The sequence below is a fragment of the Nicotiana tabacum genome, chromosome 21 (genome assembly GCF_000715075.1).
Source record: "Nicotiana tabacum cultivar K326 chromosome 21, ASM71507v2, whole genome shotgun sequence".
Classification (NCBI taxonomy): Eukaryota; Viridiplantae; Streptophyta; class Magnoliopsida; order Solanales; family Solanaceae; genus Nicotiana; species Nicotiana tabacum.
The window spans coordinates 35670938-35695338 of record NC_134100.1 but is presented as its reverse complement, the minus strand read 5'-3'; the positions used below and the strand labels follow the sequence as shown (position 1 = coordinate 35695338).

General features: G+C 38.4%; 4 protein-coding genes across 4 annotated transcripts; 1 reads left to right on the top strand and 3 right to left on the bottom strand.

Annotated features, from left to right (window-relative positions):
• The first annotated feature begins 1645 nt into the window (after nt 1-1645).
• LOC107823943 (late embryogenesis abundant protein At5g17165) lies at nt 1646-2533 on the top strand. Its single transcript, XM_016650656.2, has 2 exons — nt 1646-1848; nt 2055-2533. Exons 1-2 carry the CDS (start codon nt 1745-1747, stop codon nt 2302-2304), a joined length of 354 nt encoding a protein of 117 aa, XP_016506142.1. The 5' UTR covers nt 1646-1744; the 3' UTR covers nt 2305-2533.
• An 8987-nt stretch (nt 2534-11520) lies between these two features.
• LOC107823939 (cell division cycle 20.2, cofactor of APC complex) lies at nt 11521-14201 on the bottom strand. The gene is made up of 4 exons (XM_016650649.2): nt 13701-14201; nt 13056-13328; nt 12636-12905; nt 11521-12555 (listed from the first exon to the last, which is right to left on the bottom strand). Exons 1-4 carry the CDS (start codon nt 13797-13799, stop codon nt 11833-11835), a joined length of 1365 nt encoding a protein of 454 aa, XP_016506135.1. The 5' UTR covers nt 13800-14201; the 3' UTR covers nt 11521-11832.
• Nucleotides 14202-14799: 598 nt separating this feature from the next.
• Nucleotides 14800-21155, bottom strand: LOC107823938 (uncharacterized protein At1g51745). The gene is made up of 3 exons (XM_016650648.2): nt 20599-21155; nt 17844-18868; nt 14800-16291 (listed from the first exon to the last, which is right to left on the bottom strand). The coding sequence occupies exons 1-3, from the start codon at nt 20757-20759 to the stop codon at nt 15192-15194; spliced, it is 2286 nt and encodes a 761-aa protein (XP_016506134.1). The 5' UTR covers nt 20760-21155; the 3' UTR covers nt 14800-15191.
• A 1160-nt stretch (nt 21156-22315) lies between these two features.
• Nucleotides 22316-23512, bottom strand: LOC142175203 (uncharacterized). The gene is made up of 3 exons (XM_075241783.1): nt 23217-23512; nt 22956-23113; nt 22316-22824 (listed from the first exon to the last, which is right to left on the bottom strand). The coding sequence occupies exons 1-3, from the start codon at nt 23510-23512 to the stop codon at nt 22316-22318; spliced, it is 963 nt and encodes a 320-aa protein (XP_075097884.1).
• Between the last annotated feature and the right edge of the window lie 889 nt (nt 23513-24401).

Here is a 24401-nt window from a genome sequence, read left to right as displayed (position 1 = left end):
AGCTTTCTTGAAGTATGGGTGTCAATATTATATGTAGCAATTTCAGAAAATATATACTCCCTCCGTTCACTTTTAGTTGTCAAGTATTCTAAAAATAAATCTTGTCACTTTTCGCATATCAAGATAAGAATAATTTATTTTTTCTGTTTTGCTCTTAGCATTAATTACTCATTCCAAATCATTTTTCAAATCTATTAAGGCTATACACCAATTAATATAGATATCATGGTAAATTATACATTTTATTTATTATTTCTTAAGGGATGTGCAAAGTCAAAAGTGGATAAGTAAAAGTAAACGGAAAGAGTACATAAAATATCTAATTTTAAGGAAAAATTATGGGTTTACGTGCCCCATAATCTCCCTTATAAATCTGCCTCCGACGATATTGTAGCAATTCAAGTTGAATAGCTAGGTGCATTAATATTTGATAATACTAAAAAGTCCAAAACATTTTCAAACTTGGTTACCTCGGCACCGGCTCCTAAACAAGACTTCAGATATATTTTACTTATTTTTTAGAGCTTAACAGGGTAGACTGAAATGTAAGTCGGTTGGAAATTCAATTAGTAATTTCTGTCTTTTTTTACCCTTCTCATTTTTTCCTCTATTGCAAACAGGGACGAACTCAGGTAGGATAAAGAGGATTCAAATGAATCTACTCCGCTGAAATTTTTTGATATTTTATATAGATTAAATTCCGTAAATTGCGAATATAAGCCTTTGTTGAATCCGCTTGACCAAAGATGTTCCTGTGTAAAGTTCTTTTATTAGTGTTTTAAACTTCTTGCCAACTTTCTTTGAAAATATAAAATATAGAGGAATGTCGACCGCAAGTTTTTAAAATTGTTCATTTTGTAGTAGCATTATCAGTTTAAGATCCGAAAAAGAGCCTCAAAACAAATCTCACTTGCCGCATTGCCGATACCATTCTTATTATCGGTTAACATTATTTTTTCTTGAACTTGTTGGTAAAATTCTAAGTTCGCCACTGATCGCAAAAACACGTGAAAGCCATTGGTGAAGTAATAATTCTGTTAACCTAATAAACATGTATGTTCACTTAATTTGACTCTAATCCGGTGGCTTTCTCAAGAGTTCTAATTGGGACTAATTGTTATAGCGCAGATAAAAGTAACAAGTGCGATATTAACTTGAAAGAATCGTTAAGTGTAGATCTCTTAATTTGTTTTAAATTTTCTTTCATTCTAGTTTATGCAAAAGAAGGTAATTAAGACAAAACTGCATCTTAAATTGAAAATCGTGACAAGTTTTACAGCAACCTGCACCAGCACTCGGCATGCCAAAGAAGAGACAGACGAGAGAGTAAAACATAATTAAAATATAAAAGTGTCACTATTCTCATGATTTAATGATTTATTCGGTTCAATACACTTTAAGTTGCTCATTATTAACTTAATCAGTCAATTTAATACTAACACCTGCTTTGTGATTTTTCCTCTTCTTTTTATTTTTTTTTGGGTATACCTCATCTTGACCAAATATAAAATAACAGAGGGACGAGTACAACTTTTGACGGAACTGGTACTTGATCCAACTGGGTAGTTGCGGACCCAGGGAAATACTATCGGAAAGTCCAGTCTGGAGTCTGGATTTTTTCACTATAAATAGTGAAGCTGAGGCAAAGAGTCTCATCATCACATTAATCTTCTTAATTCTTTCTTATTTCCTCATTGTGTAAGACGGATTCCATCCTTTCTTTGAAAGAGAACGTTATTATTATATGGCCACCACTTTACAGAAGAGGGGACTCTTGAGCTTGGGGAAGCGATTTCTGAACCAATTCAGCTACGCAAGTGCTCGAAATTCACCTACCCTCTCTGGCAGGTCAGTTTTTATATGTCTATACAACTTTTGTAGCATAATCTCTTTTGCTTTTTTCTGCCCCTGTTCTTGGAATTTTGTTTGTTGCTAATTCCCCCCCTCTTTTGGTTTATTTCAATATGACGTGACGGCTAGTAGCAGGATGTTGAGTAAAACTTGTGTCGGAAAGCTTATATATTGTCCCTTCAATCTTGGATTGTGTTGTGCAGGAGGGCAGTGCACGCATCAGTGTACGACAAGAATCCAGAGGAATACGTGCGACCTTATTTTGTGGTGTCAGATGAAGGGACCAAAGACAAGTACTGGGCTCCTCATCCTCAAACAGGAGTGTTTGGGCCAGCAACTGATCACAGTGGTTTCCAAACGATGCCTCCTGCGATTGCTAGTGTAGATTCTGTATTGGAACAGAAGGCCTTCTTCCGCCCTCTTGAGGATCTTGAGAAGCTACCCTACCTTTAACTTTCATAATCACACTGTGTTAATTCTCCCCACTTTACACAGCTAAATGGGGCTGAGGGTAGCAGCAAGTTTTAAGAAATTACATACTATATATTTGCTTTATTTATATTCTTTGAGTCTGTAACATATGAGTATTTGCAAGTGTAGTCTTAGACGACTGCCTCTGCACTGCTTTCAAATGTTTATGATTATGAGAGCTATTGTTATATGAGTTTTTTACTTCTGTCAAGTCCTGTCCCTTTGTGTACTTGCAGGAGGAAAGCTATAACATCCTCGTTGAATTACAGTACGTTAGAAATTTCTCTTTCAACATTCACTTAGTAAAACTGAAAATCTATTGAATTGTGTAAAATATTTAACGCAAACTTTATCCAATTACAATAAAGCCACAACTCTTTTCTGTCACGTTAATCTAATTGAACTACGGGTGAATTTTTCCAAATGAGCGAAGAAGGTCCATATTAGCAGGGCAGGCATGTTTGACTAACCATATTTTAAACAAAAGCCAATTTAACAACATTTAGAAAATATACAGTATAAATATTTAATTTAAAATTAAAGAGTGCTAAAATTTCCATGAAATTTAAGTTTCAATAGATATGTCGTAAAATAAGGAAAATACAATTTTGATTGAATTGTTTTTCTAAATACTCAGTTGTCTTATAACCAATAAATATAAAAATATTACACATCAATTGAAGAAATCAATTTAATTTCTTTAAGGACATATGTTACTTTCAATTTTTAACAGTAATGCAACTATTATTTTTAACAGTATGCTTAAATATGTTATCTTCAGTATTTTGATATTTACAACTATGACTAAAATACTACTGTCATGTCTCACCCTAATAATCATTGGGGTGATCATTGGCGCATAGCAGGTATACTCGAGCAGCAGCCAGTTAGAGTCCGGAACCAAAGTATGGTTCATTTGGACTCAAAGACACAAATAGTTTAAAAAAAAACTGGATATCGTTTTATATATAGCGCGGTTAATCGGCAGTTTTACCCATTAAGGTACAGCGCGGTGAATAACTGCGCTATATTTGAACTATAAAGGTATAGCGCGCATATATAAGGCGTTGTCTTATATATGCGCGCTATACCTATATAAAAACCGTGCCTTCTCCTTCCCCAACCAGACGCGAACCAGCAGCCCTCCCCCCCCCCCCCCCCAATATTTTTAACGCCAAAAAACTCCATTGGAGCCCACCGGTCCCACAAATAATGTAGATTCTCGGTATTGTAACAAGCTAACATCGGATCTAAGGCATTATCGCATAGTGGATTGCTCGTTTCGGCCCCCAAATCATCAAATCTTCACCTTTCAAAAAATTTAAAATCAAAGTATTCCGACTTATTTTTTGTTAAACTTATGTATTATAAATGTCTATTAGTTGTTTTTTACTGTGATATATGTTCTTTCGTGATTGTTTTGCAATTTAATTAATTTTTTATTTTTTATCCGGATTAGATTATTATTGTGCTAAAAACATTAGTAAAATAGAGAAATTGTTATTTTATGAATAATTAATGTTATTAGTTGTTATAAAAAAATATTTATTAGTTATTTTTTTACTGTGGTATATGTATTGTCGTGATTGTTTTGTGATTAAATTAATTTGTTATTTTTTATCCGAATTAGATTATTTATGTGCTAAAAGATTAGTAAAATAGATAAATTATTATTTTATGAATAATTAATATTATTTAGTTCCCTTTAGTGTTATGATGTGCCCGTAATTTTAATGTATTGCCCGTAATTATAATGTAATGCCCTTTAGCGTAGTACAATGTAGTGTCATTTAACGTAGTATCTTTGTAGTTATTGATGATAGTTCAAACATAAAGTATCTCGAATACTGGTCAACAAATATAAGAAAATAACATAAAAAACAATAAAATTTGTCAAACTAATTATTTGTATATGAATACTTATTAATTAAATCATGTATTCATATAAAAATTAATTATTTAATTCTATTATACCCAAAAATAGGTGAATAAGAAAGAAACATATAAAATAATAAACTAACATATAATAATAAACTAACATATAAAATTATAATATAGAAAACGCATCAACCTAAGTAACAATATAGTAAACATATCAATTAAATATTAATATAAAAGATATTTCAATATATTTAAAGATGTTAAAGCAATTAAAAAGAAAAACACTTTAATTAATATTGTTAAATTTACAGATATCGTCATGGAGGTTCCCCTTTGCATCCCGGACCTGCATCTCTAGAGCTACTGTTGCTACAGGCCAACCATAGGTCTTCATACATATGGGATGGGCAGTGTTTGTCCCAGACATTCCGCCTTAGACGTATAGACGATATGTGGGAGTTCATTAGGGCCCACTCACTCTATCCCCGTATAGTTAGACACCTTCAGGATACGGGTTTCTACATGATCATAGAGATCGGCCGGTTGCAGTTCGACTGGGCGTTGATCATGGCTATGATAGAGCGGTGGCGACCGGAGACATACACATTCCATCTACCCATCGGCGAGGCTACCATCACGCTTGAGGATGTGGAGGTTCTTTTCGGGCTGCCGGTTGATGGATTACCTATAGCTTACCTGCATGTTCTCAGAGACTACAGGGGATTGCATTACCTGCATATGTTGTAGCGGCTTACCGGATTCCAGCCAGCGGAGGAGACTGCATTGAGTGGGGCTAGTCGTTTGCAGCTGACGCCCGTCCGGCAGCATCTGGAGGCGATGGATGCAGAGATTATGGATGATTCACCGCCGGAGGTTATCGACCGGCACACGAGATTGGTGTTGCTGCTGATGTTTGGTGGTGTACTGTTTCCGAACACTTCGGGAAACCTAGTCAGCTTGAGATTTTTACATCATCTTGAGCGGCTAGATGATTTACCTAGTTACAGCTGGGGTGCAGCTGTTCTAGGTTACCTGTATAGGCATATGTGTCGGGCTAGCATGGGCACCCAGAGAGACGTTGCCGGATTTTTACCGCTGCTGCAGGTAAAAACATAGTCAATTCTTTTTATGATTACAACATACATAGTAAAAAAATACCTTAAATTTTACGTCCACAATCTATATTAGGTTTGGGCCTCGGAGCGTTTCCTGCAGTTTCAGCCACCTCTACCACCCATCGCTCCGGATGCACCACCTCCACCGTTTCTCCCTTTAGCTTGGAGGTGGGTTGATAGGCGAGGCTACGGACGCGAGTTCGAGGCTCGACATCATCTCCCCTATTACAGGGATTTGTTGGATTTACTTGAAGGCGCGCAGGTACATGTATTCTTAAGTTTACTTGGCCTAGCTTTATATGTGTTGCGTTTACTCACGATTCTTGTGTTTAATTAAAAGTTTTTATGGAGGCCATACATTGACGTGCTCATAGCTGGTTTGCCCGATTATTGCTCCTACGGCCGAGCTATGTGGAGCTCTTCTGTCCCACTGATATGTCTCGCTATTGTTGAGCATCATGTCATTGAGCAAGTCCTTCGCCATTTTGGTCAACCGCAGCTTATACCTATTCCGCATGCTTGGCTTAGGACACATTACGAGCGAGATGGTCGTTCCAGGACTGACCAAACATACTTGGACTGGCTAGAGGCCCAGATTGAGATTTGGGACCAACGGTATGACCTGATTCCGCCACCCCCTTTGGGACCAGAGGTATGACAGATGGAGAGCATGAGTATATGGGCTGGTATCGCAGCGTTACCCGACTTCTCATCGGGAATCCCGTTCATCGCGCTGGTGGTCGGTACATTCCATACGCCAGGAGGCATGAGGCACTGATATTTTATTTGTTATACTTACTTATAACGTTAAATTATCCTTCCTTAATTAAGTTCTAACATGTTATGCAGGCTATTCGCTTACATCAGTTCTACCAGTTGGGACTGCAGATGCAGCAGCATACCGGCGAGGGAGAGACAGCTTTGCACGAGTATGGCCGGCAGGTTACAGATCTGGCTGCCCAGACATTGAGGCGTGCCCGAGATGATGAGCGATTAGGATACAAGGCTGCTTATGTGCCGCCAGAGGAGTACCATCATGGGCCACCCGTGGAGCCTGAACGTGGTAGACGTGGCAGGAATGGCCAGAGAGGAAGGGGTATCCCATGAGGTCGTGGTGGTCGGCGGGGACGAGGTCCCCAGCAAGGGGGCATTGAGGCACCCGTGGAGGATATTAGAGATGATCAGTCGGGTGACCACCTTGAGCCATACGATGCTCATCATGATATGCCGTCATTCAGCCTTCAGTTGTTGCCAGGGAATTCGTTGTTGACCCTGTCAGCTCCATTGTTGATCGCGGGCACGTCCATTACGCGACAGGAGTGGGATCAGTATTTTCCTGATCCCTTAGAGCCATCGACGGTTGCTGAGGATCGTCTGACATGAGACATGCATAGTGGGCGACGACTGAGTTATGTATTATCATCGAGGGATGCTGAGGATCTAGCACATACTTCATCTACTCCAGTGCACCTCGATGTTCTGACAGAGCGTTGTGGCGCTACTCAGGCGCAGGTTTGTTTGTATTACTATTATTTCTATTTGTTTTTATCTCATTGATTAGTCAGTAATATCTAAAGCTTTTTTATTTTTTTTAAAGACATCGGCATCGCCCGTCACGGAGGATGCATTTTGCGATACTGAGATGCCGGAGACAGATGATCTAATTCAGGAGCCCGCTGAGACCATGGTATGACCATTAAAAACATATTTCCTAACACGTATGTTAGTAATTATTATTTCATATAGTAAAATATCTTATTATTCTGTAGGTTACTGCCGGCCCGACAGCCACTTCTACCGAGTCTGCCAGCCTTCCCGACGATCATGCTGCAGCGCATCCTCCAATAAAGAGGATACGTGATGAGGATGATCCTAATAGCGTAGCCGGGCGGGATGGGATGCGCCTCAGGCTAGCCAATGATTTAAAGCATACAGGTTGTGGGACACATTGACATTTATTATTATTTGTATATATGACATTAAATATATAATAGCAACATTATTTATGTTTTACATAATTTGCGCATGTATTTTTATTTCTCGAGATATTTAGTAGTTTAACAGTACAACACAAAAACAAAATGACAGATTAAAATAAAATTTAAATTCGTTACCAATTAAAGATAATGCATGACACGTACAAAATAAAAATAAAATACTACACTCAACGCATCAATATGTTTGTTTAGTCACTATCGCCCATTATTTTGTGCTTCAACCACTTAAATTTCTCCTCCAACCTATTTTTTTCTTCTTCTGCCTCTTTTAGTTTCTCCTGCAATGCCGCAAGTTGTTCTTGTAGCTTCACGATCTGGAGTTCGTATTCACTGGTCAGAATCCAAATTCTTAGCAAACATGGTTTGTAGTATTCCTGATTAATAGGTTGATCATATCATTCATCAAAACCATATTTCTTTTCATCCTACCAATGACAGAATAACATAAGACTATTAATTAACATGTTATATAAAAAGTATTAACAAACATTTCTTCCAAGAATAATAACTTACAACTCGTTTACACATCCAACATCTACGCCCCAGATTGCAATTTGGCCAACATGGCTTCAAAATCGCATGTTTGCCAAAGTAACACCTTGGTACGTAATTGCGTCCATACATTTCGTAATGCTCGAAAATGAAAAATTATTAGAAAGTTTTTGTTTTCGTTTCGTTACAATGCAAAAAGCAACTAAAATGTGCGAGGTTTTTATAGGCAGCTAAGAGTGATTTTAGGTTACATAACACATATTGCTGCGGCATTATATTTCACGTGATAATGATTCTTTCGGGTACATGTGGGTCCAGCTTTGCCAGTACGACAGCTTTTCAGGTGAGCAACTTTTTCAGGTCGACATGACAAAACACTTAGCGCATTTTGTTGCGGCACTATATTTTGTGTGATAATGATTCTTTCGGGTATAAGTAGGTCCAGCTTTGTAAGTATGATAGCTTTTTAGGTCAGTAGCTTTTTCAGGCCAATAGCTTTTTCAGGTCGACATGACAAAACACATAGCGCATATTGGTGAGGTGCTATGTTTTGAGTGATAATAATTCTTTCGGGTACAAGTGGGTCCAGCTTTTTCAGTACGATAGCTTTTCAAGTCAGCAGCTTTTCCAGACCGACAGCTTTTTTAGGTCGACATGACAAGACACATAGCGCATATTGGTGAGGCGCTATGTTTCGCGTTCATACAGGTCGACATGCAACTTAGTTCTTCTTAAGTTGAACCAAGAGATCAATACTCAAATACCATTTGAAGAACCAGAACAACATCCAATTCAGAAATGCCACTAACATTTAATAAGTGGTTTACGAAGAGGCAAAAAGGTGAAGGTAGTTCAAAAGATCCAAATGGAACACGTCATAACACAATCGATCCCTACCTTAAAAAAAATATGCTAGGTTGCTATACTGATTTGGTTGATAACAAGTGGTATGGTGTTCTGTGTCCATTGAAAAATAAGCCTATCAATATACACACAGATCTAAAAGTTGCAGGGCACATTATTGAGGGCGAAGCGCATTTTACAAAGCCTGAAGGTATGCAAATTTGGGGCAAAAAACTACAATGGGTTCTCCTTTACTTAAAACGATGTGATTATGAAGTACTATGCCACTGGCATGGGCTTGTTGTACCACAAGCACTGTCTGCAACCTTCCAAACAAACACATACAAAGATGAACCAAAAGTGATTCGGCATTTGATGAAGGAGATTCTAGAGATGGAAAATGCACTTGTTGTTCATCACGCTATCAATGATCTTAACTACCTGAAAGGAACGGAGGATCAGTACTGGAATTTATTAGGAAATAAAAAATTGCATAGAGACAATGAGTATCCTGTTTTCCCAAAAGTTATCGATTGGGAGGGACTACCTAAGTTTCTACCACAGACGTTGGATGTAGGAGTCCATATTGTTGTAGAAATCAAGCAAGTGGTCTTATTGATGATAGCGATGAAATACGATAAATGTGTGTTAACTGGGTCCTAGATTACGATGCCCTTGGTCCCGAAGGGTGCGTACAAGATGTTGACGAAGAAGATGAAGACGGTGACAACGAAATAGTGCCAGACAGCGACGATAGTGGCAAATGAATTTTTTTTTATTCCTTGGGTTGTATGTTAAACTGTTGTATTGAATCTTTAATTCTAAATAACAATTAGATTTAACCCCATTGGAAACATAATTTTATTTCATATATTTGCATAACTTTAGTACAACAAAATTACAGCAATAAAATACTACGTTTATCTTTGATAATTGGGCACATTAGATGAACTGCCACCTGGTGCTGAATTACCACCGCTTCCCAAACCAACTGAAGGACATTCATAGCGGTCGTGTCCTGTTTGGGAACATATGCTACATTTACGCGCATAAACGGTATCACCAACATCTATTTGGTTCTGTATACGTGTTCTTTTTTGTACTTGCCGTTGACGCACATAATCCTTGTTACACACCATTTTAAATGGCTCCGGTGGCTAATAATGCTCAGCACCCACTGGCTGCAACTGTCCACTATAGGTGTTTAAGTATGCAGCAACACTATATTTTTTATCAACGTACCTTGTTGCCGCGAAACCTGTATGTTGAAAGCACTTCATGGCATGTGAGCATGGCAAGTGATAGATTGACCATTTTTCACAGGAGCATAATATTCTGGCTTCATTAACGGTGTGTGTATTATTCCACGGTTGTGATGCAGACCAGTGCGAACTTTAAAAATATTTCGCTCGCTGCAATACTGCAAAAAAGAATGTCGTTGTGCTCGTTTCCTATATTTCTCAAATCGTTTCATTGGTTGTGGCATAAATTCAACACCCCTTTCCATCAATGACGATGCACCTCTAGATCTTTCAACAAACCTCCCCGCCATCTGCTTGAATGACATCTGCACCATGGCAGTGACTGGCAATCCACGTGCAGACTTCAATAACCCATTGAAAGACTCTAACACATTTGTAGTTAGAATTCCCCATCTTCTACCACCATCCGCATGGAAAGTCCACTATTGAAGCTCATGTCGCATCAACCAATGATAGGCTTCTAGGTCTTCCTGCCTGATCAATTCCATTCGCCTCCTAAATTTATACTCTTGGTGATCTGTTGCAGCTATTCATATTAAATCATGCAAGTTCTTTTTAGGATAAGCCCTCTTGAAGTTGGCCTTCAAGTGCCTAACACAATAATGGTGGTAGGCATACGGTTCCTGCCATGCACGCAAATTCTGTACAGAACTTAAAATACCGCCATGCCGATTAGATATTAGACAAATACCTCAACGTTGTCTGATAACGTGCTCCTTCAAGTGATTCAAAAATAATGTCTACGTTTCTTGGCTTTCATTGGCACAAATAGCAAATGCTAGGGGAAATATACTTCCATTAACATCTACTGCAACGGCGATCAACAACTTGATATCGTACTTTCCATAGACATGAGTGCCGTCTATGGATATTACTGGCCGACAATGCACAAAACCATCAATTGCTGGTTTAAATGCCCATAACACATATCTGAATATGTGTTCCAGTATTCCCGGACTCCGCTCAAGCTTCCATTTAACAACAGTCCCGGGGTTAAAGTGTTTCAATGCGGCCATGTACCTGGGTAGAGATGCAAAGGACTTATTCCAGTTACCATAAACAATTTCAAACGCACGTTTGCGCCGGAGAAATGACTGTCCTTAAGGTATAGTGCGGTGAATAACCGCGCTATATATAAAACGGTGCCCATTTTGTTTTTAACCTACTTGTGTCTCTTGAGTCCAAATGAACCACCATACTTTGGTTCCGGACTCCAGCCAGTTACAGTTGAAACTCCAAATTTCTTTATCTGGAGTTTTAAAAAAAAAATTGGCATTGCCAAAAGAGCTGAGGCAGATCCAGGATTTATACTTTATGGGTCCAACCTTTAAGGTTTTTATTATTTAATTCATTATACTTTTTAAGTTATGAGTTGAATCTACTATTTGCCGCAATTTTCATCGATTGTTACATATAAATTCATGCTACGCACCGAAAGTTATGGGTTCAATTGAACCCGGTTCCGTTGTATTGGATACGCCCCTGCAAGAGGGGGTGGTGGAGAAGTTTATAAAAGAGATTGATAGTAGGGGCAAGGAGGCTTGGTAGGAAACTACTCAAATAAATGTGCCTTAACCAAATAATTGTCTATGGGAAATGAACACAGAGTTGGGAGTAAGAATTTCATCTTATTCAGGAAGTAGTTTCACAATCATACAATGCTTTTATGTTAAAAAATCTTTGCATATCTTACACGTGGTTTTTTTGTCACTATAGGTGACCAAGAAAAATTCTCGCAGCAACTTGAGCAAACAAAATCCCTTCTCTATTTTACACGAACCCAACCAAAAAAAGAAAATGAAAATAAACTGAAGTATCTCTTTTACATATTACATACAGCAGTTGTTGGTTCAGGAGCAAATACAGTTCAGTCGTTTGATCCAGCATTTGTGCATAATTCTGTCACTCCTCACAATAAATTCATCGAATACGGTTCAGGTGAGCAAATGGCTCAGGATTTGCTTTTGGTGCAGGCTTTGCAACTTCAGGAGTTCCAAATACATTCCAGAATCTAAGAGTTTCATCCCCAGCTGCAGATGCCACTGTGCAACCATCTGGACTTTGTGCCATGAAAAGTACTCTGGATGTGTGACCAGTAAGCTCGGCTACCTTTACCATGGAAGGATATTTCCAAAGAGTGAGCTGATTCTTAGTGAAACCATGAGAACTTAGGAGCTCGCGTTCATTCTTGTTCCATAGCAGGGCACAAACCTGAGATCCCGTATCAATAGAGTTCACGCAAGCACCAGTATGAGTGTTCCAGAACTTAATGGACCGGTCACTACCACCACCACCAGAGGCTAATAAATTACCCTGGAAAGGACACCAAGCAAGGGCCTTAACAGCAGCTGTGTGATCTTCAAGCCTGTGAAGCCACTGTGTTGTAGAGTTGGAAGAAGCCATTGATCTGTCCCATATATGGAGAAGGTTATCATTTCCACCGCTAGCTAATTGTTGTCCAGAGGTTGACCATTTTAAACCACAAACTTCTTGATGATGTCCTTGGTAAGTGTCAACAATTGGGGATCTCACTCTCACATCGTTGTTTATGATCTGACCGTCCATTCCCCCTGTTGTCAAAATGTGATTGTTCCAATCTAGAGCGCCAATTCGGGATCGGTGACCACCTCTCAAAGTTCTCAGCTGCACCAACATATAAAAACATATATTAGCATAAGAATCACTTAAATTAAGCAATAAGAAAAAAAAATCAAGAAACAAACCAGTCGATTTGCGGTTGTGTCCCAGAGCTGAACATCAGAATTGTTCAGACCAACAGCAATATGTCTACCATCAGGAGCCCATTTTACACTTGTAACAGGACCATTGTCTTCATCAACAGAGACCAGCTCTGAAGTGGCACCATCAGATGCATCCCACAGATATACAGTGCTGCCTAGAGCAATAGAAAGAACATTGCTGCTGCCCCAATCTAATAAATTCAAATAGTAGTCATCCACTAGATCCGGAGCATCTAGTGTCCTTTCAGAAGTCTGCAGAATAAACCAATGAAACCTCTATAAGGACCTTCACATATAATCCTTAAATCTTGTAAAACTCAAAAGTTAAAACACAATTGGCATGATGATTCATGAAATATACTAATAAGTACCAACATTACTAGACCATGAACATATACCAACCTGAGGAATGTGTCGACGGGGTTTAGCAGGCTTGGCCTGTTGAACAGATGATGAGAATTCACTGGGAAAGGCCTCAACAGGAGTGGGTGGCTTGTTCTTGAATGCCAGTATACGAGTTCTGTTCATGTTGAATGTTTCTGCAAGCTGCTTCCTATATGCCTCTCTGGAGGGAGAGTTAACAGCTGGATTTTCCTTACCTTTTTTTGCGCCTGTCAACATGTAATGTGCATAGTCCATATCCATCGCTGATCGATTCGGAATGAACCTATCCAACTGCAACAACCCAAATCAGCAGTCAATTAGATGTCCATGTGAAAAGGAGACACATCCAAAATTTAGATTTTAACCTTTAAGTTCTTACTGTTTAATTAAATTGCACTGTTGAAATTTAATTTCACTAATTTTTCACATATATCTATGCTCTATGTTGAAGTTACTAGGCTCAACTAATCAGAAAACAGGACTTAGCAAACCTCAAATTTTCCTATTAGAATTAAAACCAAACCAAGATGACTTAATTAAATGAAAACCCGTCTTCCTTTTGGCTAAATTTCTTGCAGTTGAGGTCCAGATTACAATCTAATTGTGTAAATATAGAAACAATTAGTACTTTTTTTAGAGACAATAAGTACAAAGTAGGCATACATTTTGACTAGAATTTCTCCTGTGAAGAAGTTGTTCCTGAAGAGGGCAACGAGATCTGGTCTTACTTGCTGATGTAGAACTCAAATATCCTGTATCCATTGTGTTAGCACAAAAAAAAAAAAAAAAGTAATATGTAAAGACAAGATTATGAAAGCCTGCAAAAACTAAGATCAGGGTTAAAGACAGATTAATTAAGTCAAATATAATATACTGAATTAAAGAACAAGAAAGTATAGCGCTTGTTGAGTCGTTGGTTGAGAATTGAGAAGTTGAGAATTGAGAAGAGAGAAGATGGAGGACCCAATGATGAATTGATGAGACGCTCCCCTCTCTCTTCAATTTATGGGTTTATGGCTTTGAGTCTGAGTTGTAATTCTTTTCTCAAACGGCTAGTCGCCGTCACGAGGATTCTAGGGTTTTTGCATTTTGTATGATACAACGGCTATATTCCTACACATGGCAGTTGCAATTTGTCCAAACAAATTGCTCCCCCCTCCCCCCGGGGGAGAGAGGTCTGATGCTAAAAATTTATCAGTGCCCGGTATTTATATTAATTATTTATTTATTTTAAGTTATAAATAAGGTAAGAATATGATTTAATTTAGTACTTATAAAATAATAAATAATTCGAGATAACTATTTTTAGACATCACAACAAATTATTTGTGAAGGAGGGAGTACTTGTCAAGGAACAGATAAGCAGTTAAGAGATCATAATTCGAATGGTGTAGTAGTCAAAAAATCATAATCCGAACTGGATAGTCACACAGTTAAATTACAAGGGTTAGCTTAATAGTAACAATAGTTTTGCTTCAAAAAAAAAAGGTGAGAAAGGAATCATTTGATTTTTCTGCGCCTGTGAATGTGATAAAAACTTAGCGTGTATCCTGTCTTTTTGTCATTTAGCAATAAGCCATTTAGTCTGGCCTAAAATTGGAGCAATCTTTACTCATGGATAAGCATATTGAATTTCGTCATAGAAGTCGATGAGTTTTCATAGTAGTGGTAGGACATAATGCTGTGATTACTTAAATTGGAGCCAAATGGTAGCTAGAAATTGTAGTAATTACTGGGAAGGTGCACAGTGAAAGACACCAAGTTTGTGGCACCAAAGTCATACAATAATTTACGTTATACAATTTACATTCATAATCTCATATCTGTGAATCTAAAAGCCTGACATCTGTGTAACAAATCTCCAGTTTTCCACCCTCCCACACATCAAAAACTAAAAAGAAAATCACTTATCGAAAAAAACCCATGTACAACTAAGGTACCATCAGAAACAAACTCCCATGTTATGAGTTATCTGCTTTACCTTGACATTCAGGCTGCTCAGATACACGAACTGAAATGCATTGGCCTGGACAAAAAGAGATCACCCAGAGATGGTGCACTAGGTATGGTATAATATTATTAATCCTATCTAAAATTTTACAAGCCACTAGATTATTGTCTGTATTGATTTCCTTCAGCCCCAGCAGTAAACTATTACTGATGACGACCCACCAACTCCTCATTTAACCGACTGAACACTAACTTAACTGGAATACAAGCTACGACTGTTGGCAGTGTCTCTCGTTTGATTGCCCCATGCACTTGATAGTTGTTGGAATTACCCTTCAGATCACTATGTTTCTGCTGCAAGGCTATTGAAGAAAGTGTTCTTATCTTTTGATTAGAAGATAAACTAATCCTTTTCCCAGACTTTCTTGATAATGTTCTCTCTATGGCAGGCTGGGAGACAATCTTTCTTGTCATGCTTCCCTTTTGAACAACACCTCCAGCGCTAGCTTTTCGGACATATTTGTCACGGTCAAAACTTCCTTCGGGACTATCCAATGCTGATGATGCATGGGGCCGTGCAACACGACCATTGGCAGTCCTGCGAGCAGTCCTCCACAGAGGTTGGAGTGCTGTATCATAATCAGAAGTTTCTGGAAAATTATAATCAATTGCCCCAAGGAGGCCTTCAGAAGAACCATTTGAAAGCGCTTCAATTTTGATAGGATATCCAACTATTGCATGCCCATTTATCTTACTCATCAATGAAATGATAGGCACGCGCTCTCTCTGATAGCTTGATTGGACTTTTAAGTCCACATCGACCAGCATGGTCCTGTCACCAGAGTGATGGTAGTTATTCACAGGATCAAAATACTCACTGGACTCCTCCCAGTAACCTCTGCTTGCAGGTTGATCATCCCAAGCCCAATCCGCCCAACTGAACATGTTTCTGGTAGCACTATGTGGAGTTCTAGATCCATATCCAGCATTTTGCACCCAAGAATTAGTAACTGGATCATCTTGAGAACAACCATAACCTCTCTTTCCCTTGAAATTAGTCGTATGACTGGGTCTTCGCGCAAGGTTTACATCAAAAGTATCCAGAGGCCTCCTGTTAAGACTTCGATTATTCCTTTTCCCTTTTATTTGCCATTTAGATACCTCAAAGCCAGCAGAGACAGTATGAGAAGTGCCATCGGTAAGTGCCAATTCATCCAGTTCCTCACTGCTCATGCTTCCATGTTCAGGTTGTGCTTCAGATCTTCCTATATATTTTGGTTCTAGTTCAATAGATGCCGCACCATCTGCATTAGCAACACGCAAATTTAGCCTGCTGAAGCAGATAATTCTCTACTCGTCTCTATTTAAAGGAGCAATACACATAGAGGAGCTGATTCATGACTCAAGAATAATAAGCACTCAAGAATAATAAGCACTCAAGAATGATAAGGAACTATGCATTCACAATTGGACATAAGACATGATTCTGCAGTTCAGATACAAAACCAACACATGATTCCAGAGAACCAATTCACTAGATCTTCTGAATAAGAATGACCAAGAAATAGCAAACAGCAGGCAGGCGACAGCAACTGCAACTCTTAAGCATGACTGAATGTGGAGTTTCTTTTTCGTTAGGTAATCAGAAAGAACGTCGACTTGGTATAGGGAACAGATATCAAGAAATTGATTTAATTTGATCATGTACACTATTCGCTCAAATGTGCTTTTCCTTGGAATTGGTAAAGCTCTATGATTTAAAAACTGATTACATATCTGAATCAACTCTATAGCCACAAAAGCCAACTCGAAATAAGGCATGTAATAGTTCCTCCCTAAAGTACAAGTCCTTGCTCCTTCGTATAGGACTTTCTGTATAGTCCTTTTAGTCTTTGGATTTTTTTGCATATGGCGTGCTGCTAAATCACAATACCAAAAAAGTTACTTATCAAACTAACAAGCTCCAGTCCTTCAATAAAAACTTTAAGTGAAAACAATCAGTATGGAGCAATAAATATTTAAAAGCCAGATATAGAGGGGTGGAATCTTCAAGGTGTATAAGCTGGCCTAGACACTACTGTTATTTGAGAGAGAGAGAGAGAGAGGCATAGATAAAGAGCCACTTGCTTTCTTCTGAAATAATAAGAATAAACAAAATCCACAACAGCAAGTCTAGATTCTACCATAGCAGATGAAAGTCCTTAATTGAACTTGGAAATGCTAGGAGCCTAGGACTACTTGATACTTGCTCAGAATGCTACAGAATATCGGGGTGTGGCATAGTGGTAAATGAATTGGGTGCAAACGTTGGAGCCCAGGGTTCAAATCCCAGCATAGACCAAAACTACTAGGTGGTTTCTTTGCATCTACCTAAGGCGTGTGTGGGCAGTGTCTACCTAAGGCGTGTGGGCAGTGTTACCTATGCAGGTGGGGATACCAGGTGACTGGTAAAACAATATAGGAGCACGAAAGCTGGCAGAATGTCGGTGAATAAACAACTCACAGCCACTTTCTGACAGCTTCAGCCCTAGAACCCACAGTATAAACATAGAGGAATGAACAAGGTAGCCATCACACACTTACCGCGGGAAGGAGAACTGCAGAATGATTTGGTTCATAGACTGACAGTAGAACACACAAGGTGACTCAAGCATAGAAAGTGAGAGATCGAAATAGTTTATTTTACCAAATCAGCTCTAGAGATCTCAAAGTTCTAAAATGTAGAGCCATCATAGTGTAGCCTCAAAGATTTTGTTCATTTGATGCTGCTTCATTAGTTATCTTTAAGTTATATTTTTTATTGATAAAAAGAATGTACGTGTAAGGTGGCTTGTGAGAGAATGAGAAGGGAGAAACCTGAGAGTGTGGCCAACTCATCGTCAGTATCTGATTCCGCAGAATCTGTCTCGGAAGAATCAGTTTCAGTATACTCTGTAGACACAGAAGCATTCTGTTGACACAACTCAGCAGGATGAGAAGAATTATCTTTGCGCTTCAATGTTGAAAATTCTATCTGGGCAGGATTACTTTCTTCAACACTCAAAGAGACTCTAGTTTCATCTGCCAAATTACACCTGCTTTTCTTTGCAACTCCTGGCTGCTCCTCTCCCATCTCAGAGAAGCAAACAGAACCTGAGTCAGGCGTGGGGACAGAAACTGATAATTTTGCAGAACTCTCCAGAACTTGAGCAAGAGGGAAGTGTCTATCACGCTTCTTGACAAGAATTTCTTCGGCCAAGCCTTCATCTGACAATTTCCTTTTGTCTAACAAACTTTTTCTCTCAATATTAACTAGGCGTTCTGTATTATAATTCCCATCAGGAACAGCACCAGCATTCCTACCAAGCACAGGTTGGCCAGCACCATCTGAAGCAATTGATGGAGGATCACTATGCTCTGAAGGAACAGTGCTGAGGCCCAAATCCCGTAAGCCTCTCATCCTCGGAGGTGCGCTGTAGTTATCATCGTCTCCACTCAACTGATTTTGATCTTTGGGTTCCTCTTCAGATGAAAAGTTGCATGTTCTCTTTTCCTCAATGAAGAAACCAGATTTATGAGAAAGTTGACGAGACTTAGATCTTAAACGTCTTCCATTTCCATTTTCCAAATATTTTGATGATGTCCGCGACTCTCTTCCAATAAAAACATCAATAGATGTATTGCTTCTATCAGTGGAGGAACAACCTAAGCCCCCATACCTTTCATCTAACTGCTGCTTCTCAAGTTCAAGAGCATGAAGTATTGCATCTTCTCGTCGTGCATACTTCTCTCTTTTCTTCGGAGGCATACCTAGGGAAGTTTCAGCCCGTTGAATAAGTTCATCAAATTCACCACAACGGAATGCTTTCACGCGCTTTGACTTCTCCAAGTTGTACCAATCCCTGGTTAGACACACAAAGAAACACCATAACATTCTATACTAAGACTATGAAGTGTGTGTACCAATTAAACAAAGAGTAATTAAGAAGATGTGATATACTTATGAAGATACAGTATTCTACCAGCTATGAGAAGCATTTCTATAAATCAAGAATGAGCAGCGGAGCAGCATTTAGCAAAAAAGAATTTCAAGCATCTTTTGCTTTTTATTTAACTTAGATGATCATCACAGGTGACAATTTGAAAAGGTCTTAACACTTTCAAAGAGACCATACTGGCCCTACTGCCCAGGACAGGCAACCAGTAGTTTGTCCAACAAAATACAGCCACTCCCTCACCACTGCCAACAAGATTTAAACCACTAACTCACACAAACAGAAGACTCCTAATCAGATAGAAGAAACAAACAAATAGGGTTTGAAACCCAAAATGCTCCCTGTATGTCCTGCATTGGACAAAGAAAAGAAAATAAGATAGAACTTTGGACAAAGAAAAGAAAATAAGAAAATACATGGAGAAGGAAAGTCCTCATAAAGAAAAAGCGCTTATCACAAAATGTCCTGCAATGGACAAAGAAAAGAAAATAAGATAGAACTTTGTAACAATTCTTCCTTTGTTTTTTTTTTGTTTTTTTGATGACCCAGCAATCCCCGAGGGCCAGTTGCACATGGTTCGAAACTCGGTGGGTGATGGGCCGCCCCTCTACCATTCACCACCTAAATACTAGGCTTTTGTCTACGGCAAGGTTTGACCCATAACATGCACCTAACCCACATATCACATGTCGCTAATTCAAAGCCTTGGGCTCTAATTCTCGCTTCGTTAAGTGTCCTCAACCTCGTAACATACGAAAGCTTGTTGCCAACATGTTTTAGGCAAAGCTCACCCCATTCAACTTACGAATATTTGCCCTTCTTTCTCTCCAGTGTACCTTTTGTTCTTTAGTAGTGCACTACCAGCAACTAGATCTTCTATTATGTATATAATAATCTCCTTCTCAAGTCTCAAGGAGTTAAGTGAGACTCAATCTACTCTCTTAGGCAAAGGGTGGAACAACACAAATTAATGCAACCTCCACAAAAAACATATAGAGCGCGCACGCGGGCGGGGGGCTCTATTATCAATATGTATGGGATAAATGGGATCACTTCACAGCAGAAGCAGAATACCAACCTCGGTCATTCCTTTTCCAGTGATATGCAGAGATTTTCCTATAGTTTCCTATTGTTACAGTCAAAGGAGAAAAAAGAAATTTCAAGTTTCAACCAATATGAAGAGCTCTGATCTCCTAAGGCAGCCTGCATACCTATTACCCGTAGCAGTGCTAATTCTTCCAAACTCAAGAATGACCAGGGAATTCGTGATTACCAATCTCTTTCACCCAATGTAATCCAAGATAAGCTTTATTGTTTTGGTAAGTCACTAAATGTTTGCTTTTAACAAGGAAAGCGAGCCAATCAGGAAGCAATATCATGTTCCCTTTCTCTTCCTTCATAATGACTGATAGCAAGGAGTCCAAACTTCTAGCTATGAATCCTAAACTATTAACTATCCTATTATTACTTTATAATGCATTAAGTAATAGTAGCATCAACAATTATACTAAAAGTTTACTGCAACTAAGAATTCACCAATAACATGCAAGAAAATAATAATCAATCTGCAGTAATTACCTTGCACATAGTAAAAAACTTTGAGAATAAGATAAATTAAAGGGTAAAAAGGTACATACACACTGGCATCTTCCCTGCCGAGAAGCTTAACTGGAGTTCCAGATCGTGGGGATATCAAATGAGAAGCTGAAAGCTCATCAGGCCCAAGTATTTTGCCGGGCCACCACGACCCATTTCGTCTTCGGACCCAAACAATACTCCCAGCTCCACATTCCCCCATTCCTGATATATGTTTATATATGTATAAATATACCTATATTATTGGGGTTTTGATTGTGAGTTACCAGAAAAGGGAAAGGAGAATTGGAATTGGAGATTAGCACATGGGAGAATCTAAAGGGAAAATTTGGGGCTAGGGTTAGGGTTTTCCGTTCGAATTTGGGGGAAATTCATAGCTATGGATTTCTGAAAAATTAAATAGATTGATCGTCCACTTAATTCAAGAATTTCAAAGTTGTTCGCTATCAGAGTCTGTATTTTGCGCTTTATGTATGAGCGTAATGAAATTTGATCGAAGTTGTTGAGTCAATTCTGAAATCGGTTGCATTGACTCGCTGATTAAAACGCACGAGTTTTGTCCCTTTTCTTTGCTCATAATAAATGAAAGTAATGATCTGAAAAGTAAAATTATACAATTTGTAATATTTGTATTGCTTTACAAAGATCTGATGGGATTTTTGTTAGAGGTTAATGTTGTGGCTTGCTACTCTTTTATTTTTTATAGTGTCGGATCTATTTAATGGCTATCGTTTTTATTTTTTTTTTATTTTTTGATCTTTATGATATTGTTATTATTCATATGGTATTTGTTGGTGGTACTGATATTGTATCTTTTCGTCTTCTTTAGCCGAGAGTCTTTCAGAAACAGTGTCGCTCTATTCCATCAGGATAGGGGTAAGGTATACGTACACACTATCCTCCCAAAATCACACTACTTGATCGTCTTTGTTGTTGTATTGCCTTTACAAATAATTTTAAGTGTATATAAATTAAATATTATTTTTTTCCAAACAACACGAGTTATACTTGCAAAACGCCTGGGGCATCACTTTAGTTTTAGCTTTGAAAATGACAAGTACGATTAGTTGTCAAAGTGGGGGCAATCCAATTTTTGTAATTTTTGAGTAGCAAGTCAAACTTAATAAGAAAACAAGCAAAAGATGTCCACGTGGTTAACAAACTCAATCCTAAAAAGACTCGAAAAAGTTCAACAAAACAATTGCCAAAGGCAAAATAATATAGAAACGAAGAAGTTAGAAATCATTTTAAATTTATTATAAAAATATAAAAATACTATTTATTAAAAGTCATATTCTATTAATCAAAATCATACGTACAATCCCAAGTGGTTACTGACCAACTAACTATCCCAAATACAATACTAATCCTAGATTACATTTGAATCAAGCCCGTACAAGTGCAGTATATATCTAGGATCTAACTTAAGAAACTAGTTACAGAAGCTTTCACTACAATTACAAACAAATGACTTAAGGAAATCGATCCAAGTTGCGCAGAGTGGACTGCCATGTAGGATATCTTCTGCCTCTAGTGTGCACATGCAAAGCAATTTCTCTGCATATCTTGTTATAATAAAAATAAAAAAAAAAGAGGTGTTCAAAAGTCTCATGTGTTGTGTTGCAAAAAGCACAAGCTTGAGGCACTTGTATATCAAAAATTTTATAATCTATCCACTGTAGCTAGCTATTCATGAACAGCCAGGCATAAAATAAATCTAAATCTGGGGTGAATACTCGACTGCACGACCATGCTTTTTCATGAAGCCTTTTGGTATTGAGGCATCGACATGAGATATGCTTGTTTGATCCAAAAATGGTCATGTACTTGCAGTGTTTTCAGTTTGTCAATCAAGGTGCCTTGCATTGAGTGAACCTGCAGCACCTCTCTTGTCTCCATAATCTTCCTGATCACCCAAGCTGCAAACTTGGGTATGGGCTTGTGCTCCAAGTCCTGATCTTTGATGTAGTAGCTATGTACCCACTTAATCCACAAATAGTCTTTCTTCATTGCCACAACCCATAGTTGTTTAAGTATAGCAACCTTATTCCATAGGCATAAGTTGATGACATATAAGCCACAGCTTGAGGCAAACATATCTTCTCCCGGGAGACTAATACTTTTCTTGAGATTGCAGAGCTTACCAGTCCATAGGAAAGATCGACACACAACTTCAATCATTTTTATGACCTTTTTAGGCAGGAGGAAGGTCTGTGCCCAATAGGTCTGAATTCTAAATAGTACTAACTTGATAAAGTGTAGTCTGCCTGAGTAAGAGAGCAGTTTTATGGACCAGCAATTTATTCTTGCTGTGATCTTTTCTATAAGTGGTACACATTGATGAACAACAACTTTTTGGAGGACATCGGCACATCCAAGTATCTGAATGGGGGAGTACCTTCTTCAAACCCCAGCAGCTGAAGAATAGTTTGCCTCTCATCTGTAATCACACCAGCCATGTAGATAGAACTTTTATCAGTGTTAGCCTGTAAACTAGAGGCAATAGAAAATCTTTGAAAGGCTCCTTGGAGTAGCTTTATGGATTCAATATATGATCTACAAAACATGAGAAAATCATTTACAAAGAAAATATGGATAGTACCTAGCTTCCTCCATCTAGGATGAAAATAGAAGTTCTCGTTCTCTGCAGTTGGTTTACTTCCCTTTGCAAGTATTCCATAACAATAACAAAAAGGTATGGTGACATAGGGTCACCTTGTCCAATCCCCTCTTTCCTTGAAATGGCTTTGTAAGGCCTTCATTCAATACCAAGGAGTATGAGACAGTAGTGACACACTCCATTATCCATTCAATGAGTTTGAAGGGAAATCCCAAGTCTATGAGCATTTTTCTCAGGAACCTCCAATCTAGAGTATCATAGGCTTTCCTTAAATCCACTTTCAAAAGACACATCTGGGGAGACTCCTTTTCTATTGTAGCCCTTGAACAATTCATGGCTAAACAAAATATTGTCAATAATGCTTCTACCCTCTATAAATGCAGACTAAAATTGCCCAATCATATCTCCTATCACTTCTTAAGTCTCAATGTTATAACCTTAGCAATGATCTTATACAAGGTATTGCAACAAGCAATTGGCCTATAATCTTTAACCTGAGTTGGTGAAGGTACCTTAGGTACTAGGGTAATTGTTGTGCAATTCAATTTTTTTAGGAGTTTCCAAGTTGCAAAGAAACTCTGTACAACAGCATAAACCTCCTCCTTCACCACTTCCCAGTTTTTGGTAAATAACTCTATAGGGTATCCATCAACCCCTTGAGCTTTGTTTGTAGGCATATTCTTTATTGCTATATCTATCTTCTCTGTAGTCACTGCCTGGATTAAAGCACATTCTGCTCCATAGTTAAGCAGGGCCCCTTCTTTATGACTTTTGAGTTTGGACATGGGATATCCCCACTGCAGATCCCCATTTGGCCAGTACAGACTGAAATGAATTCAGCTACTACTTGGGCAAGATCGGTGAGCTTTATCATAGCATCAATGTAAACTAAAGTGATTGTATTTCTACTTTGTCTGATCTTCCATTGTGCATGAAAGTATTTGGAGTTTGTGTCTCCACACATGATCCAATTTGCTCTGGACTTCTGCCTTAAGACTTGTTCTTCAATAGTGCTCTATTTGTCTATCTCAGCTAGTAATTTCTTTCTTGATCAAATAAACTTTGATAGAAAGGCTAAGTTAGGATAGTAGCTTGTACTATCTCTAGCCCTTGCCTTGCTTGATTTAGTCTCTGAGCATAGGAAGCCATATATGTGTTCAAGCCCTTCAACTCATATGTCATTATCTTCAGCTTGCTACAGATGTTAGCCATAGCCTCTGAACT